General features: G+C 43.8%; 1 protein-coding gene across 1 annotated transcript in view; it reads left to right on the top strand.

Moving 5' to 3' along the window:
* Positions 1-16,382, top strand: part of FRMPD3 (FERM and PDZ domain containing 3) — a 75,210-nt gene extending 58,828 nt beyond the window's left edge. Inside the window, exons 13-14 of the mRNA XM_036271610.1 lie at positions 11,036-11,857; positions 13,372-16,382. Coding sequence (XP_036127503.1) covers positions 11,036-11,857; positions 13,372-16,382 — 3,833 coding nt within the window. The remainder of the gene's footprint in view (positions 1-11,035; positions 11,858-13,371) is intronic.
* The last annotated feature ends 4,336 nt before the right edge of the window (positions 16,383-20,718 follow it).

Here is a 20,718-nt window from a genome sequence, read left to right on the forward strand (position 1 = left end):
TGTATATATGTACTACAGCATTTCTATCCATTCGTCTACTGATTGACATTTGGGCTGTTTCCAGATCTTAACTATTGTAAATAGTGCTGCTACAAACATGGGAGTACATATATTCTTTCGGATTGGTGTTTCAGGCTTCTTAGGGTATATTCCTAGAAGTGGGATCACTGGTTCAAATGGCAGTTCGATTTTTAATTTTTCGAGGTAACACCATAGTGTTTTCCACAGTAGCTGCACCAGTCTGCATTCCCACCAGCAGTGTACTAGAGTCATCTTTTCTCCACACCCTCACCAACACTTGTTGTTTAATGATTTGTTAATCGTGGCCATTCTGACAGGTGTGAGGTGATACTTTGTTGTTGTTTTAATTTGCATCTCTTTGATGATTAGTGATGTTGAGCATTTCTTCATATGTCTCTTAGCCATTTGTATGTCTTGTTTAGAGCGGTGGCTACTTAGGTCCTCTGCCCATTTTTTAATTGGTTTCTTTGTCTTCCTTTTGTTGAGTTGTATGAGCACTCTATATATTTAGGAAATTAACCTCTTATCTGATGTATCTTTGGCAATTATGCTTTCCCATAGAGTGGGTTGACTTTCCATTTTGGTGGTTATTTCTTTTGCTGTGCAGAACCTTTTGAGTTGGATGTAGTCCCATGTGTTCATTTTATCTTTTGTTTCTGTTGTCTTAGGTGATGTATCAGTGAAAATTCTGCTGATTATGATGTCTGAAATTTTGTTGCCTATATTATCTTCTATAATTTTTATGAATTCATGAGTCACATTTAATTCTTTTATCCGTTTTGAATTTATTCTTGTGTATGGTGTAAGTTGATGGTCTAGCTTCATTTTTTTGCATGTAGCTGTCCAATTTTCCCAACACCATTTATTAAAGAGGCTGTCTGTACTTCACTATATGCTCTTGCCACCTTTGTCAAATATAAATTGAGCATATTGTCTTGGGTCTATTTCTGAGCTCTCTATTCTGTTCCATTGATCTATCTCCCTTTTCTTGTGCCAGTAGCATGCTGTTTTGATTACCGTCACTTTGTAGTATAACCTGAAATCTGGTAATGTGATCCCTCCAACTTTGTTCTTCTTTTTCAAGATTGCTGTGGCTATTAGGGGCCTTCTTTGGTTCCATATAAACTTTTGGATTATTTGCTTTAGTTCTGTCAAGTATATGTTTGGTATTTTGATGGGGTTGCATTTAATCTATAGATTGCTTTGGGACATTTTAATGATGTTAATTCTGCCAATTAATGAACAAGGTATGTATATCCAGTTTTTTATAACTTCCTCTATTTTCTTTTTTAATGTCCTGTAATTTTCTGCAGATAGGTCCTTTAATTATTTGGTTAAGTTTATTCCTAGGAATCTTAATTTTTTTTTTGCTGCAATGGTAAATGGGATGTTTTTTTTTTTTTTAATTTTTCTTTCTGTGAATTCATTATTGGTGTATAAGAATGCTATCGATTTCTTGATGTTAATTTTGTATCCTGCTACCTTGCCACCAAATTTGTTTATTTAATCTTGTAGGATTTTTTTTTTTTTCCCTTTTTGGTCCAAAGTCCGATGCTCTAACTGCTGAGCCAAAGCAGCCAGGGCTAAATCTAGTAGATTTTTGATGGAGTATTTAGGGTTTTTTATGTACAATATCAGGTCATCTTCAAATAATAAGAGTTTCACTTCCTCCTTTCCACTTTGTGTCCCTTTTATTTTTTCTTCATGTCGAATTGCTGTGGCTAAGACTTCCAGTACTATGTTAAATAAGAGTGGTGAAAGTGGGCATCCCTTTCTTGTCCCTGTTCTTAAGGGAAATGCTTTTAGTTTTTGCCCAGTGAGTATCATTTCGGCTGTAGGTTTTTCATATAAGGCCTTTCTTATGTTGAGATATGATCCCTCTAGTCCCACATTGCTGAGAGTTTTTATCAGAAATAGGTGCTGGATTATGTCAAATGCTTTTTCAGCATCTATTAATATGATTATATGTTTTTTTATCTTTCATTTTGTTTATGTGGTGTATCACATTTATTGATTTGTAAATATTGTACCAGCCTTGCATCCCTGGTATGAATCCCACTTGGTCCCATGGTGAATAAATTTTTAAATGTATTGCTGGGTCATATTTGCTAATATTTTGTTAAGGATTTTGGCATCTATGTTCATCAGAGATATTGGTCTGTAGTTTTCTTTCTTTGTAGTGTCTTTATCTGGTTTGGGAATTAGAATTATGCTGGCCTCATAAAATGAGTTTGGAAGTCTTCCTGGTTCTTGAATTTTTTTGGAATAGTTTGAGGTATTAGTTTTTTGTTTTTTTTTTTTTTATCCTCACCCGAGGACATTTTTCCATTTTTTGTACAGATAGAGTGGGAGGGAGAGAGAGGAAGAGAGAGAGAGAGGGAAACATCGATGTGAAAGGGACACATCGAGTGACTGCCACCCGCACGACCAACCAGGGCCGGGGACAAACTGCAACCGAGGTACATGCCCTTAGCGGGAACCGAACCCGGGTCTCTCCGGACCGCAGGCGGACGCTCTAACCGCTGAGCCAAACCGGCCAGGGCGAGGTATTAGTTTTTTGAATGTTTGGTAAAACTCCCCCATGAAGCCGAGTGGGCCCAGGCTTTTGTTTGCTGGGAGAGTCTTTTTTTTTTTTTTTTTTTTTTTTTTTTTAACTGGGAAGCCTGATTTCCACATCCCTGCCTTCAGAGAGGGACAAGAGAGAAGGTCAGTTGTGGATCCAAACCCACCTACATACACTGCACATTTTTGCGGTGGGTGTCGCACAGTGGGGTGGGCTGTTCAATTGTGTTCTGAGAGTTGCAACCCTTGCAATTTTTTTTTCCTCCTCACCCGAGGACATTTTTGAATTTACCTTCAGATAGAGCGGGAGAGAGGGAGGAAGACAGAGGCACATCGAGTGGTTGCCACCCACAGGGCCCCAACCAGGGCCAGGGCCGGGGACAAACTGCAATCGAGGTACGTGCCCTTAGCGGGAACCGAACCCGGGTCTCTCTGGTCCGCAGGCTGGCGCTCTACCGCTGAGCCAAACCGGCCAGGGCTGCTGGGAGAGTCTTGATTACATCTTGAATTTCCTTAGTTGTTACTAGTCTGTTCAAATCTTCTGTCTCTTCCAGGTTAAGTTTTGGGAGACTATGTGTTTCTAGAAATTTGTCCATTTTGCCTGGATTGTCCAATTTGTTGGCATATAATTTTTCATAGTATTTGTAACGATCCCTTGTATTTCTGTGGGGTCAGGTCATTACTTCTCCTCTTTCATTTCTGGTTTTGTATATTTGGGTTCTCTCTCTTTGTTTCTTAGTGAGTCTAGCTAAGGGTCCATCAATCTTATTTATCTTTGCAAAGAACCAGCTCTTTGTTTCATTGATCCTCTGAATTGTTTTTTTTTTTTTTTTTGTCTCCATGTTATTTGTTTCTGCTCTGATCTTTACAATTTCCTTCCTTCTACTTGCTCTGGGGTTTTCTTTCCGTTTGCTTTCTAATTCTTTAAGTTGTGAGGTTAGATAATCAATTAGAAATTTGTCTTGTCTCCTGAGGTAGGCCTGTAGTGCTATGAAGTTCTCTCTCTGGACTGCTTTCACTGCATCTCATATATTTTGTGTCGCTTTTTCTTCATTTTCATTGGTTTCCAGGAAGTTTTTCATCTCTTCCTTGACTTCCCTGATAACCCATTTATTGTTTAATAACATCCTATATAGCCTCCATGTGTTTAAATGTTTTTACATATTTTTGTTGTAATTGATTACTAGTTACAGCCACTGTGATCTGAGAAGATGCATGATATGATCTCAATCTTCTTAAACTTGTAGAAACTTAGTTTGTGTCCTAACATGTGTTCTATCTTTGAGAATGTCCTATGTATACTTGAGAAGAGTGGGAATTCTGCAGTTTTGGGGTGTAATTCTCTGTAGATATCCATTAAATCCATTTGATCTAGTGCATTATTTAGAGTCTGTGTTTCCTAGAGGACCTACCCAGTGATGTCAGTGGGGTGTTAAAATCCCCTGCTATGATTGTATTGCTGTTGATTTCTCCTTTGAAGTCCTCCAGAAGATTTTTAGTATATGTTGGTGCTCCTGTATTCGGTACATATATGTTTACCAAAGTTTTATCCTCCTGTTGGATAGATCCTTTCAATATTATATAGTGACCTTCTTTGTCTCTAGTTCTGGCCTTCATTTTGAAGTCTATTTTATTAGATATGGGTATTGCTACGCCAGCTTCTTTTTTTTTCATTTGCTAGGAAGATTTTTTTCCGTCCCTTTACTTTCAACCTATGTGAGTCTTTTTTTGTGAGGTGAGACTCATGTAGATAACATATATATGAATCATGCTTTCTTATCCAATCAGCTAGTCTGTGTCTTTTGATCAGAATGTTTATTCCCTTTACATTTAAGGTAATTATTGATATGTACTTATTTATTGCCATTTTGTTTATTGTGGTTATATTTTTTCTTTCTATTTCTCTACTAATTACAGCAGTCCTTTTTTTTATTAGGAAAGAGAGAGGGAAGAAGAGAGAGAGAAACATCGATGTGAGAGAAACACATCGACTGGCTGCCACCCACACGACCCTGGTCAGGGACACACTGCAACCAAGGTACATGCCTATAGTGGGAACCAAACCCAGAGACTCTCTGGTCCACGGGCCAATGCTCTAATTGCTGAGCCAAACTGGCCAGGCTACAGAGGTCCCTTTTAACATTTCTTGCAGTGCTGGTTTGGTGTTAATATATTCCCTTAGCCTTTTTTTTTTTTTTTTTTTTTGGTCTGGGAAGCTTTATATTTGACCTTCTATTTTGAATGATAGCCTTGCTGGATAGAGTAGTCTTGCACTCAGATCCTTATTTTTCATTATCTTGATTACTGCATGCCATTACCTTCTGGTCTGTAGTGTTTCTGTTGAGAAGTAAGCTTAGAGCCTTATGGGGGTTCCTTTGTAGGTAACCTGTTGCTTATCTTTTGCTGCCTTTGGGATTCTCTCTTGTCTTTAGTTTTTGGCATTTTAATTATTATGTGTCTTGGTGTGGGCCTATTTTGGTTCTTCTTCCTTGGGGCTCTCTGCTTCTTGTACTTGCATGCCTTTTATTCTTCACCATGTTTGGGAAGTTTTTTGTCACTGTTTCTTCAAATATATTCTCTAAATCTTGCTCATTTACTTTTTCTGAAACTCCTATGATGCATATGTTGTTACATTTCATATTGTCCCACAGTTCTCTTAGGCTGTCTTCCTGTTCTTTAATTGTGTTTTCTTTTTTGTTCTCTAATTGGGTGATTTTTTTTCTCCCCTGTCTTCTAATTCACTGATACAATCCTTAGCCTCCTCTACTCTGCTTGTTATTCCTTCCAATGTGTTCTGTATTTGTGCTATGTCATTCTTCATTTCCAATTGGTTGGTTTTCAATATTTCTATATCTTTATTCATGCTGTTGAGCTTCCTCATGATTATTATTCTGAACTCTCCCTCTGATATTTTTCTCAATTCCCTTTCATTGATTTTATCTTCTGTCGAATTATCTTGTTCTTTCATTTGGGATTTGTTTCTTTGTTTCATCATTTTGGTTTTCAGTAAGTTTTGGAGCCTGCCAAATTTTCCTTGTGGCTGTTGGTGTTCCACTTGTTGTGGCTCCCCCTACTGGATTTGGATAAGTGTGTGAGCACCCACATTAAACCAGACTGTCAAGTCTTACTTTCCTGGGTAGATTTGCAAGCCCAGGAAAGGTTCAGTTATCCTCTAGCTTTTTTCTTGGAGGCTTGTATATGAATGTTGGTGAGGATTTGGTGAAATTATATCCCCCAATACTGCTGATGGGAATGTAGCATGGTGCTGTCATTTTGGAAAAACAGTTTGGCAGTTTCTGACCAGCAATACCAATCTACTTCTAGGTATACATCAAAGAGAAATGAATAGATTTATCTTTGTCTCTGTGGGTTTTGGAGGCTGTCCGATGAGCCTTGGGTTGTAGCCTCTGTGGTTCTTTTTAACAAACAGCTTTATTTAGATATAATTTCCAAGCCATAAAATCCACCTATTTAAAATTTACAGCTCAATGTTTTTAAGTATATTTAATATAGTCACAGTGTTGTACAATCATTGCCATAATTTAATTTTAGGATATTTTTGACTCTCCTAAAACACACTCTGTATCCAGTAATATTAATTCTCTATTCCCCTCTTAATCACATCCTAGTCTTAAGCAACCACTAATTAACTTTCTGTCTCTATAGCTTTGACTTTTCTGGACATTTCACATATATGGTCTTTTCATGGCTTGATTTTTTTCATTTAGGCATAATGTTTTCATAGGTCATCCGTGTTGTAGTGTATATCAGAACTTCACTTCTTTTTACAGCCAAATAATATTCTATTGTATGGATAAACAACATTTTGTTTATCCATTTATCAACTGATGGACATTTGGGCTGTTTCTACCTTTTGACTTGTCTGAATAATAATGTAATAAACATTCATGTACAAGTTTATGTGGGGACTTATGTTTTCATTTCTCTTTGGTGTATACCTAGGAGTGGACTGGTATTGCTGGTCAGAAACTGCCAAACTGTTTTCCAAAATAACTGCATCATTTTACATTCCCTTCAGCAGTGTTGGAGGATATAATTTCACCAAATTCTCACCAAGCCTTGTTATTGTCTATCCTTTTTATTACATCCATTATAGTGGGTATGAAGTATATCTCATCATGTTTTTTTTTATTTTATTTTTTTTCAATCCTCACCCAGGGATATTTTTGCATTTATCTTCAGAGAAAGTGGGAGGGAGAGAGGGAAGAGAGGGAGAAAGAGAGAGAGAGAAACATTGATGTGAGAGAGACACATCGATTGGTTGCCACCCATACAACCTCAATCAGGGCTGGGGATGAACTGCAACCAAGATATGTGCCCTTAGTGGGACTTTCTGGTCCACAGGTGACACTCTAACTACTGAGCTAAACCGGCTAGGGCTCATTGTGGTTTTGATTTGTATCATGGCTGATGATGTTGAGCACCTTTGCATGTGCTTACTGGTCATTTGTATATCTTTTTTTTTCTTTTCTTTTCTTTTTTTTTTGTGGTATGTGCCCCTAGCGGGAATCGAACCCAGGATTCTCTGATCCGCAGGTCGACGCTCAACCACTGTGCCAAACTGACCAGGGCGGTCATTTGTATATCTTTTTGAAGAAATATCTATTCTATTCCTTTGCCAATTGGGCTATTTGAACACAAAACAAAAATGTATTTCAGGACTTTCAATTGTATTCCACTGATTTATATGCCACCACCACACTGTCTTGATTACTGTTACTTTGTAGTAAGCTTTGAAATAGAGAATAGTGAATCCTCCCACCTTGTTCTTTTTTAAGTTTGTTTTGGTTATTCTGGGTCCCTTGTGAGTCCATATGAATTTTTTAATTATCTTGTCAATTTCTACAAAATCAGCTGGGATTCTGATAAGGACTCTGTTGAATATGTAGATCAATTTGGGAAGTATTGCTATCTTGACATTATTAAGTTTTCCAATTCATGAACATAGAATGTCTTTTCATTTATTTAAATCTTACTTAATTTATTTCACAATTTTTTTTTTTTTTAGTTTTTAGTGTATAAGTCTTGTCCTTCTTTTGTTAAATGTATGCCTAATTATGTAATTCTTTTTGATGGTATTATAAATAGAATTGTTTCCTTATTTCATTATCAGATTGTTCATTGCTAGTATATAAAAATACAATTGATTTTTGTATATTAAGCATTTATCCTGCAACTTTTCTGAGCTTCTTTATTTCTAATAGTTTATTATTAATGAATTGCTTAAGTTTTTTTTTTTTTTTAATGTAAAAGATCATGCCAACTGGAAAGAGATACTTTTCCTTCTTCTATTCCAATCTGGATGCCTTATATTTCATTTTACTGTCTAATAGTCCTGGTTAGACCTTTCAGTACAAATGTTGAATAGAAGTGGTGAAAACAGAAATTCTGGACTTTTCTTGATCTTGCAGGGAAAGCTTTCAGTCTTTCACCATTAAATATGATGTTAGCTATTGGTTTTTCATAGATAACCTTTATCATATTGAGGAAGTTCCCTTTCATTTCTAGCTTGTTGAGTTTTATCATGAGAAGGTGGTAAATTTCATCAAATAATTTTTTTGTGTCCATTGAGATGATCATATATTTTTGTCCTCTAGCCTATTAACACAGTGTACTACATTAATTGATTTTTGGATGTTAAACCAACGTGGGATTCCCACAATAAATGCCATTGGTTATGGGGTATAATTATTTTTATATGTTGCTGGATTCAGATGTCTACTATTTTGTTGAGGAACATTGCATCTATATTCATAATAAATATTTTTCTATAGTTTTCTTTGTTTCGTTTTTGTATTGGGTAATATTGGCCTCATAGAATGAGTTGAGAAATGTTCTCTCCTCTTCTATTTTATGGAATAGTTTAGTATAAATGCTTCTTTGAGCATTTGGAAAAATTCACCAGTGAAGCCATCTGGGCCTGACCTTTATTTTTTTGTCAGGGTAGAGGAGGAATTTTTAATTCCTAATTCAATTTATTTTCCTGTTATTGGTCTATTCGTATTTTCTATCTTTTTGTGTCAGTTTCGATAGTTTGAATATGTCTAGGAATTTGTTCATTTTATCTAGGTTATGTAATTTTTTGGCATAAACTCATTCATGATTTTTTTCCTTATAATCAATTCTGCATCTGTGGAGTCAATAATGATGGCCCTTTTTTCATTCTTGATAATACTAATTTGAAATTTCTCTTTTTTTGTTTGTTTGTTTTTGCTTGGTCTATAAAACTAAATGTGTGTCAAATTCGTTAATCTTTTTAAAGAACCAATTTTTAGTTTCATTGATTTTCTGTTATTTTGCTATACTCTATACATTACTATTTCCTTGCACTTGCTTTGTGTTTAGTTTTCTCTCCTTTTTTCAAGTCTCTTAAGATAGAAGGTTGGGTTATTGATGTGAAATTGTTCTTATTTTTTTTTCAGTTTTTAAAAATCTTTATTGTTTAAAGTTCTTGCTTATTTTTTAATATAGACAGTCACAGCTATAAATTTGTCTCTAAACACTAATTTAGTGAGATCCCATAAGTTTTGGTATGTTGTATATTCATTTTCCTTCATCTCAAAATATTTTCCAACTTCCCTTGTTTGCTATCTCTTCTTTAAACCATTGGCTATTTAGCAATGTTTAATTTCGACACAAATATGAATGTCCCAAATTTCCTTCTGTTACTGATTTCTAATTTAATTCTGTTGTGCTAAAAAAAACAACAACAAAAAACAAACAAACATACTTGGTATGATTCCATTCCTTTTAAATTTATTGAGGCTTATTTTATGACCTCATATATGCTCTATTGTGGAGAATATTCTAGGTCCACTTGAGAAGAATGTCTATTCTGCTTGTGTTAGGTGGCATGTTCTATAAATTTATAGGTTTATAGTGTTGTTCAGGTGCTCTATTTCCCAGTTGATCATCTGTCTAGTTCTATCCACTATTGAATGTGGGGTACTGAAGTCTCTAACTATTGCTGGTGGAATGTGTATTTCTCCTTTCAATTCAGTCAGCTTTTGCTTCATGTATTTTGGGGCTCTATTGTTATGTGCCAGCACTGTGCTTTTGTGATGGCTGTAAGCTCTAGTGAAAAGCAACACTGACACTTTGACCTTGTCAAACTGGAATTTGAAAGGCATTTTGAAGTTTTATTTTTCAACATCTTGACCGCCGTGATGAACTATATGGGAGTAGTTAAAAACATGGGTGTTGTGGTCCCTCAGACCTGGGCTCAAATCCAGACTGCCATTTATGACTCCTGAGACTTTGCGTAAACCACATAACCAACTGGATCAGTTTCCTCTGTAAAATGGAGATAATGATAGCACTTACCTCATTGGATTGTTGTGAGGATTAAATGGGATTCTGTCTGATGACCTTAGCCTGTGTTCATGCTTGCTTACTACCTGTTTGATAGCAAAATGATTTGGCATTGTCTGAGTAAATTCTCACAGGTAACATGGGGAAGGGCCCTCAAAACAGACTAAGAGAGACAGACATCATTCATAGATAAAGCATTTGATCCTCAGAGGCACAGATCTACCATCATTAAGAGCTATTGACCAGAATATTTTATCATATGTAAGTGTAGTGGATAGTCTGGTCCTATATAAATACAGAGAAATGATGAGATTTAAAGAATTTTAACAATGTTCTTCCCACCCTCTCCCCCCATATATGCACATCCTAGCATATCTCTTATACACGTTCAGATGCCCAGGATTCTACTAATGGAGCTCTATTCTTTTATGTCCCTCCACTGACAGTCCTCTTTGAAGGGCAAACTCTCAGGCATTGTACGCAGCCTGTTTTATACTTTCCCACTAAAGCAGTAGCAACTTGTCAGATTTATTTCCTTCTGCTAGAAGATATCTAACATATCATAAGAGTGACAGAATGCTGGGGATTAGAAAGGCTCTGAAAAGGGTGGGGGCAGGAACAGTTCCAAGAATGACATGAGCCCTGGCCAGTTTGGCTCAGCGGTTGGACCATCGGCCTGTGGATCAGAGAGTCCTAGGTTCGATTCCTGCTAGGGGCACGTACCAAAAAAAAAAAAAAAAAATGTCATGAAACAGCTATCTCTTCTTTAAATATGCTTATGGCTGACTCTCAGACCATATCTGTCCATGTAAATGAGTCCAGTTGTGCCCAGATACCAAGGTGTTTACCCCTACCCACCTCACCCCATGCCTTTTCCCATATCAGAGGTGATGGGACTATTAGCAGCTCAAATCATTCTATTCTACTCACTCTACTTTCAGGGTCAGCAGTAACATGGGCAATTGACTCCCCTTCCCCTAATCCCTAGCATCCAGGTAAGGCTCTCTCTCAGTACATGACACCCAACTGTGCACCAGAGACCCAGGCCAGAGACACCAAGAGAGCTTGGCCACAGTCCTCAGCACCAGGGCTCATCTGTTCATTCTCTTTCTGGGTTTAGATTACATGCACAGCGCCCACCGCCCTGTCACTGGGGGCCACCTGGGGAAAAAGGAGAGTAGTTATGTGGGCGGCGTGGGCACCAGCCCCAGGAAGTCGAGCCGATGCACGCCCCTGCCTGCCGACTCTGAGCTTGTCCGCTTTTGCTACCTCCACATGCGGGAACAAAGGAAGGAGCAGGAAAACCGGACAGATGTCAATGAGAATTTAATCTTCTTTGAGGAGACCAGGCCCCGGACCAAATCTGACCCCACGTCCAAAAGCTCTGGACAAGGTTACAATGTGGTCCCCAATGACTTTGATGCAGCCAGCCTAGATCACGAGCCTTGTGCCAGCAGGGCCCGGTCTTACACCTTGGACAATTCCCTTGGGTCTGAAGCCCTGAATTTCTACTGTGACTCTTGCAAAACCAAACTCCAGGAGCAGCTGGGTCCTCGCAAAGGCGAGAGGTCCGGTTCCTCTCGTGACAATATAGTAGACTTGATGTCCCTTCCACCCCCTGGAAGTGAGGAAGAGGAGGAAGAGGAAGATGAGAGCACTTCACTGTTGCCTGCCATTGCTGCCCCACCTCCTGGTTTCCGAGACAACAGTTCTGATGAGGATGATTCCAAGCGCCGGGCTGTCCAGAACCAGGAACAGGGACGCCACCTGCGTGGGCTCCTGTATGATGAGATTCCGGTGACACTGATTGACAGCATGCAGACCCGGACCGTCCGAGATCATGCCCAGGAGCTAGATGATGCCCTGGTGTCCACTCTGCAGGCTCTGGAAGCCCTGGCTGCCTCAGAGGATGGACCACACCCCCCACCCCCACAGACTGCAGGTAACAGACCATTCCTTTTCACTCTTGCCTCCCCTTCCAGGTAGAGCCAGAAGACATTACTTCTTTCCAAGCAGAGATCAAAGTCACTGTAGTGTGTCAGGGCAGTGGATAGGCCAGAGGCAGTTCACATAGTGTTGAGGAGCAATGATGTTATGGCAAGGGTCTGCTGCTCAGCTCTAGCTAGAGCTCTGGCTCTCGCCATTCTATCTGTGGAAATGTCTTGCAGATGGACCCTAGGGACTGGGGCCATGATAGCTACAGAGCCAGGCCAGGATAGAGGATCAAAGCAAAATTATGAGAGATACAGAAGACAGGCAAAGAACTTCCAGCATGCACTTGACTGGAAGAAAAACAAAACAACCTGGTAACCACCTAATGACCTGAGATCAGGGGAGCCAGGAGTCTTTGCTGATCAAGGCAGAGGTCTTTATTCTGCATAAGAGCATGGCCTCTCAATTAGGTGGGCCCAAGTTCTGCTTTCACTCACTTTCAATGTGACCTTGGACAAGGTATTTACCATCTCTGAGCCTCACTTTTGTCATCTTAAATGAGTTTGATAACAGTAGTCATATCACATAGGGTTGGTGTGAAGTTTAAATGAGAACACTCGTGTAAAGCACTTAAGCACCGCCCAGCACATAAGAAGGACTCAGTGCCAGCTATTATTATTAATTATTATTTAGTGGAAAAACCATACAACATGCATGCTATTCTCTGTTCTATACACACATATGTACATCTTGTAGACAAACACACATGTCAGACATACACCCATAGTCACACATACATTCCTCAAGAAGTGGTCAATGATACAGCAACAGAAAAGAAATAAGGAGTAAAGTGTATGAGAAAGTACATGAGGTGGGAGAAAGTGTTGAAGAGAGGGTGAAGAAGTTGGGTTCAGAGGGAGCTTGCCTGACCATAGAGAGTACCAACCCCTGCCTTTTCTGTATTTGAGGGCTTTCTTGGTGTCAGGCAGCTTCCATGTGCTTGGTCTCTGAAGCTGGCATTTCTTTTTGCTCAGTCTGGAGCTCTAAGCACTAGCTGCTCTCAGACTGGGGGCCCATGTTGTAGCCAGAGGGAGGACAATCTCAACTAAATGGCCTCAGCTGCAAGGACTTTAGTCCAACCTGGCCAGATGAGAAGGGCTAGATAGAGAGGGACCTCTCTTTGCCAGTCCTCTTCAGGACAATTATCAAAAATTTCCTAGCTATGGAATCTAAAAATAGTGATGATTAGCATGTTGTTTTGCATGTTATTTGCATGTTAATTTGCCATCAAACTGCCCAGATATTTTCTGTGCCTCTTTTGTTCTTTTCTGGATTCCAGCCCTTCATAACTCCTCCTCAGCTTGCCTCTTGTTGTCCCCTCACTTCCACTTTCCCCAGGCCTGACTAGTTTTCCCCAATTTGCAGTACTGCTGGCTAACTGTGGCCCCCATAAACTCTCTACAAATGATTAGGAAAGGACTTGATCTGAGTTAAGTGCAGCAAGTCCTATCCCTGTTCCTCTAGGTCTGATTGTGCTGGCCACAATCACCCCTGAATCATCGCTGGACTCGGGACATGAAACCAACTCTTCAGAGCTCACAGACATGTCGGAGATGATGTCTGCCATGAAGCAGCACCAGAACACCACCTACTTCCTGGCCCAGCACCTCAACAAAGACAGTCTCCTGGCCCGCAAGGACCTGCCTTTCCGGATCCAGAGCTGTGCAGCCCAGGCTGTTCTCACAGCCCCTTATTCTCTTGGGCGCCCAGATCCAAACCCATCCCTCCAGCCAGCTGTCACAGGCCAGAGTCCTGGTCCCCCTGGTGCTCGGAGGAAGCTGCCCCAGTCAGAGGCCCAGTCACAACAAGAGCGAACATACACCCTGGCAGTGCACCCAGCACTGTCTCCACAGCTTAGTGAGCAGAAGAATCTGAGCCTGCTGTCCCCAGTTCCTGAGGACAAAGGGCCTGGCTACACTAAGGCAGGCCTAGAGATGTCACTGAGGGTGGCCACACCATCCCTCAGTGAAGAGCAGGTCTCTGAGCTAAGGGAGAACCTGCCAAAGGAGGTCAGGTTGAGCCCCAAGTTTATCCTAGACCCAAAGGGAAGTGTGACCCCAGCTATCATCTCAGCTGCCCTACAGCAAGTGGTTCACACTAAAAGTCTACCGGCCCCTGGTGGGGCCTTGGGGAACCCCTCCAGCAGTGGAGAAAGAAGGCTGGAGACCAGTGTGGGAAAGCCAGAGGTCAGCATGATGAGTGGCAGTGCCAGTAAGAATCTTAAGTTCAAAATGAGCCCCACTGCTCCAGAGACCTCATGGAATTCCCAGCAGCAGCTGAGCCCAGAGGTCTCTTCCAGCTCCAGAGCACCCACAGGCAGCCGAGCTGACAGCCTGCACCTCTCCCCACAAAAGGACAGGCTGTCTGTTCAAAGTTTTCCCGTCAAAAATTATCATTCAAGAGCAAGTCGAGAGTCAGTGGGCAAGCAAGCTACAGGGGAAGTGGCAGGCAAGGGTGGGTCAGAGGGTACTAAGCCTTCCCTGCACAAGCAGGGCACTGTTTCTGGTCAAGGGGAAAAGGGGCAGCTGGAGAGCACACCCCAGAGCAGCAAGCATGAGGAGACCAGCTTGGTTTCCCGAGCTGGCTACACCATGGCTCTGCAGAGCCCCAGCTGCCAGTCTCAAGGCCACAGCCCCAGCTTCCAGCCACAAGGCCACAGCCCCAGTTTCCAGCCACGAGGCCAGAGTCCCAGCTGCCACCCTCGAGGCCAGAGCCCAGTGAGGCCCCAAGCTGCCAGCCGTCAGGTTAGCACCATGCCCTCTAGGAAGCTTGAAACGACCCTGGATGGAGCTCAAGTGACCTCCGAAGGCCCCACAAAGCCCAAATCATCTCGAGGTCCTTTCAAACTACGTAGTTTATTCTCTGCCACCTTCCCAACCCGCCAGAAGAAGGAGACCGATGAGCGGCAGGCCCAACTGCAGAAGGTAAAGCAGTATGAGCTGGAGTTCCTTGAGGAACTTCTAAAGCCACCAAGCCAGGGGGAGCTGCCAGGCACTGAATACCTCCAACCCCCAGCACCAGGCCGTTGCAGCTGCCAGCTACGCAGCAGCCCAGTGCAGCAGGGGCCTGGCATGTCCCGTGAGCAGAGACGCAGCTGTGATTGCAAGCGCATTTGCCGGGGGAGTAGACCACAGGCGCCCCAGACACCAGTGCCCAGCCTCCGAGGGAGGGAAAAGGACAAAGTCCTGCCTACCCAGAGGCAGCCAGAGGCTGGCCCAGACTTGAGTCTCAACAGTCCCACCAATGTCCGGCGCATCCGCTCCACGAGCCTGGAATCCCGAGAGTGCCGATCAGACCCTGAGAGTGGTATTTCATGCCTGAGCACGTGTGCCTCGGGGGGCGAGTGTCTGGGAGCTCCCAACTATAGGAAACTTATACGCCGCTACAGTATCAGTGAGTTGGACCAGGGTGACAGGGCCTCACTGACCTCAGATGTCTATCCACAGCCACCCCTGGGCATGCTGCCCAGGGAGGCCAAAGAGGTAGAGACAGGTCTACCCCTAGGCTTGGGTCCCAAAAGCAAGCCTCTGGAATCACCAACCCTGGGAGACCCCTCATATGTCCAAGTTGCCCCTGAGACCAAAGGCCCCAGACAGATGGCTGTGTTTTCACTGCCAGAAGAGGTGTACCGAAAGCCCCCCGAGTTGGATGAGGATAGTGAAAGCAGCAAGTGCTGCTCCATCCGCTACTGCTTCTACTACCGCAAGTGTGACATGGCGGATGATGCCAGTGATGGCAAGGATGAACTCTCCTATTCCATCCCCATGAAGATACTGCCTGGCATGAAGCTAGACGAGAAGGTGGTGCCCGTAGTGAGCAGGACCCTGCAGGTGCTGGATGCCGCCACCTGCAGCAGCAGCAGCCCCGAGGCCTCCCGCACCCAGGAGATTGACCTGCGGGTGTCCACCTTCGAGGGGAGCCTTGCCAAGATCAATGCCCTGAGAGCCCATGCTTATGGCCTGCCTGACGGCTTCCTGGCTGCACGGCTGGACACCAACGAGCTGCTGACAGTCCTGCGGCAGTGTGTGGCCAGCCCTGAGGCCCGTGCTCCCAAGCCCTATGTCTCCCAGATCTCTGAGTACAAGCTCGAGTTGGCTCTCAAGTTCAAGGAGCTCCGGGCTTCCTGCCGCCGCGTAGCCAACGTGGACAAAAGCCCGACTCACATGCTGGCAGCCATCACGGGCAGCTTCCAGGTGCTGAGCAGCCTCATTGAGACCTTCGTGCGGCTGGTGTTCATCGTGCGCTCTGAGGCACAGCGCCAAGAGCTGCTGGCCAAGGTAGAAGAGGTGGTGAGGAACTACACCTTCTTGCTGCGCGCTGCTGAGGAGTCCACTGCCCGGAATCTTAACCAGCAGCAGCAACAGCAGCAGGCAGCAGCAGCTATGGGGGTGGCCCCAGGACATCCACCAGGATCCCCAACTTCAGCGACTGTTATGAGCACATTCACCCACTCCTTAAAAACCCTTATTAAGTAGGGCATCTGCCCAGGCCTCCCCCCTTCCCCAACCTCGGCCCCAGGTTTGAGCTTTGTGGTCCTTGCATCCTGTGGTGAGTGTATGTGTCTGCTGGACCAGTCAGCAAAAACACCCTGTATTGAGGCTGTCCCTGAGGTCTCCAGGCTGCTGCTGCCCTTGGTATCCTCACCCCTCCCCTGGCCTCTAGGCGTCACTGTGAAGGTCAAGGCCCCTCGTCACTATGCCCACCACAGAGCTGTATTTTATCTCTTCTCTAGGGCTGAGAGGTGACATCAGGCTCACTTCCTGCTCCATTTTTGGCACAGGAAAGCCAGGGCCTGAAGCAGGCAAGCCAGATGGCTTGAGCTCCTTCTGGCATCTGCTCCCCTCCAGGGAGCAATGGCAGTAGCAACAGGCCACAGTGCCCAGTGGAGGGGAAAGGGTACTCTGTCCAGATATGCCCACCCACCCAGGGCTCACACTCATTTGGCAGAAGCCACCCCAGAGGGCACGTGCCCAGGTGGTAGTCCTGCAGAAATCAACCACACGAGGCTGTTTGCAGCCAGCCCAACAGGCTGGCAGCCTCGGGAGCCCTTGCCCCCCAGGCCTAGTAGCTCCACACCAGCCATCCCCAAAGTGCCCTGTCCCTCACAGATGGGCAGGGCAGCTCAGTCCACTAGGGAGCAAGCATCTGGGATCACCCCACTAGTTCTGGTTAAGGTACCTGGTGACAATGTCTGCCCTGGGGAGACCCAGCGCAGGCCTTAGAGCCCGCCTGGCCCAGCATAGCGCAGAGGCTGTGGCTGCAGGTATGTGGCTCCTCTCTCAACATCTCTACCAGATAGACTGTCCTTAGAAGTTCGACTTAGCTACAGATTGGGGGTGTGGGTGGGGGGAGGGTGGGAAAGGGGTTAGGGGTGGGGGGTGTTGATGACTATATCTTAAACTTCTGGAAGCTAGCGTGATATGTTAATCCTGAGTATATGCTTTTGGCTATGTATTGACCCTGTGGATTTGTCTCTCTAAGAAAAGAAGCTGAGCGCCTTACCAAGTGCAGTCCTGCACCTCTCTCTCTCTCCGGAGTCATCTGGAAGGGAATTCACACTGTTTAGCATCCTCCTTGACACACATCTACTGCTGCGGTCACCACCCCCCTACAACCTTCATGGGAGTGAAGACACGGAGTCCCTACCAATTGCCCCATTGTAGGGAACAAAGAAAGCCAATGTTTCTTCTGTATAGATTGCTTCTCATCCAATTCTCCATACCTCCCCATTTTCTGACATGCTCATGCCCTGTGTCTGCCTCTCGTCATCATTACCTGAGAGGCCCATGTGAAACCTCCCATTCTTACGTGAGTTTTATAAAAATGTACACTGTGCTTAACCCCTACCCATCCTTGGTATCCCCTAGTACAATAAAGCCCCCTGTGAGTGGCTATTTCTCCCAGCAAGGATTAGGGGAGCTCCTTCTGCAGAAGCCAGTCTCCTTCCTTGCCTCTCCTCCCACAGGACCACATTGTTTAATGGGCCAGAGATGCAGCCAGTGGGGAACCCTTTCCCCCTTGACCACTGCAAGCATGAGTGCTGATGTGGTCTTCCTTTCCTCCCAACTTGATCTTGCACCTTTGCCACTCAGGTCCCTCCTGTGTCATTCCACCGCCATCCTTCACCTCTCCCTCAGCCTCACGGAGAGGACACATTTTCTAATGTCTGTATATAGTATATATACTACATAAAATATAAATTATATATATATATACTAATTTATGTCTTGTTTTTCAAACAAGAATGATTAAATCTATTCATCTTACTATCCCAATAAGCAATGGCAGTGCCTCTTTGTGAGTGTTCTTGTATCCTTGAATTGTTGGTTGGTGGCGATCCTCTGAGTATTCCCTGTGCTCTCCGGCCATGTACCTGGGACCCAGTGGGTGATGACAGCTGAAGACACTGCTCCTTCTACATTCCCTTGTAGAAACCTTCTGTCGGTCACAGGAGTTGGATACTGTCTGTTCCTTTCTCTCGCTCATGGGGCCTATAGCTTACCTGGTTACCATGGCTGTGACCTCAGAGTTGAGCAGGGTCAGGACAGAAACATAATGTGCTCTGTGCCTAGTGCGCTGGATGGCCTGGGAATCAGGAGACAGGGTTTTAGGCCCGCTCTCAAGTTGGTATTGGGAAATGGGGTTTCTCCCTTTGAAGGGTGCCCAGTCACCTCAGAGTGTAGTCCAACTGCCTTGTAATTTAGGCTAGCAAATCCTTTGCAATGACTGCTGGAAATTTATTGGGTGGGGGTCAATAAGATAGAAGCAATGGGACCCTAAGTAGGGCTGCCCTCTCCAGCTTTTCAGAGAGTTACCTAATGGTGACCAAAGATGTTGTTTCTCTGTTCTTTATTTCCATTTGGCAATCAAAGGTCCCCACTAGCCTATGAGGTGACTTTGTGCCAACTAGAAAATTTTCTCCCACACTGACCAGGTAGCTCAGTTGGTTGGAGTGTCATTCTGACAAATAAAGGTTGCGGGTTTGATCCCCAGTCAGGGCACATACAAGAATCAACCAATGAATGCATAAATAAGTGGAACAACAAATTGATCTCTCTTTCTCTCTCCCCCTTCCTCTCTCTCTAAAATCAATAAATAAAGCCCTGGCAATGTGGGCATCATCCCATGCAACAAAAGTTTGCCGGTTCAATGCCTGGGTTGCAGATTCAATCCCTGGTGGAGGGTGAGAAGGAGGCAGCCTATTGATGTTGTGTTCTCACATCAATATATCTCTTTCTCTCCCTCTCTCTTCCTCTCTCTAAAAATCAATAAAATATTTTAAAATAAATAAATAAAATAAAACTTAAATCAATAAAAAAAAAGTTTCTCCCTGCTACATGCCCCCCCACCCCCAAATGATGAATTAGTGGGGGGAAACACCCTCTGAGTGATGTTAGCTTTGCAGGCATATGGCATGGTCATTTTAGCTCCACCTAGCCCCACTGGCACACACTATGCAACCATGTATAGTGGCTCTGATTAGTCATTTCCTCCTCAAGACAGCACAGACTTTTTCTCATGTCTGCAAAGGCGTGACTAAAGCACTTAGGCGGCAAAGCACAGAGGAGGAGCTAGAGACAGTGCAGTGAGGCTGGGCTGCTCTGCATGTTTCCCAACACCAAATTAGAGCTCTGTTCTGCAATGTGGGAAGCCACCAGGGGTGACAGGCTTAGCCCTGATGGCAGAGCTCTTCTGGGAGCTGCCTGCCAGGGATCCTGTCCCTTTCAAGTGAAAGGTAATGCCAGTAGACAGTAAGGCCTGCTGCTCTTCAAAATGATACAACTGGACAGTCCAGAAATTTGGGCCTCCTCTGGCCCTGTAATACACTGGTAGCTCCTTACAGTCAGCTCCTTACATGTATATTTGATTCTATACACTGGATACATAACACCTACAGAACCTAGCACATAGTAGCTCTCCAATAAGTGTTTGCTGAATAAATGAGTGTTGAATGAGATGATTGTCACAAGAGAGCCCTCCCAGACCTCTGTACCTCGAGAAAAAGGCCCTCTCTCCTGGGAATGGTTAATTCAGGGCAGTGCAGTTGGACAAGGCCAGGCAAGCTGGCAATTCCTGTCAAATGATAAGGAGTTGGGTCCATCATCTAGCATCCTGCTAATTCAGCTGAATTTCACAAACAACTTTCCAAAAGCTTCAGAAAATTTCTTGAGGTGACTGACTAGTGATATCCTTTTCTGTGGACCCAGGGTCATTATCTGTACTAGCCATAAATACTGGGGAAGGCCATTTTTCTGTCAGCATCTTCCACACCACCTTTGGTCTGAGCCAGAGTCTGAAGCAGATGCTCTCTGGCCACCTCATACTAGATACTAGTCCCCAGAATCTGATTCCTGCTTTTCTGATTTCAGCCAATAAAGGAAAATGGGTTCATGCTATTGGCATGGGCCCAGGATTCCTATGGTGTTGGCACAGTCACATTTTTTTCAAGCTGTTGTCCAGGCACTGTGAATAACAGGCCATTTCATCAGCAATGAATTGAAAGGACCTGCCTCAGGCAGAACTTTTCCTGCCAAAAGGGCAGGGGTGGGGGAATCAGTTGCCAGCATGGGGAAGGGGCATGAATTTATGTCTTAGGCTTAAAGTGCTCCAAGCAGTCACTAGGATGGGAGTAATGACTGCATCCCATTCCCCATCCTATAGACTGTAGCCAGACTGTGTGTTTGGGTAAGAAGGAGGTCCTCCATGGAATGGAAGAAATGACCTCTGAAGGTTCAGTTTTGGGCCCTGGCAAAATGTCTTGGATTCTAGGTGGGTCTCTTGGTTCCAATGCCTTGTCCTCCTGGAAGCCAT

The sequence above is a fragment of the Molossus molossus genome, unplaced genomic scaffold, assembly GCF_014108415.1.
Source record: "Molossus molossus isolate mMolMol1 unplaced genomic scaffold, mMolMol1.p scaffold_m16_p_2, whole genome shotgun sequence".
In the NCBI taxonomy this organism is placed as follows: domain Eukaryota; kingdom Metazoa; phylum Chordata; class Mammalia; order Chiroptera; family Molossidae; genus Molossus; species Molossus molossus.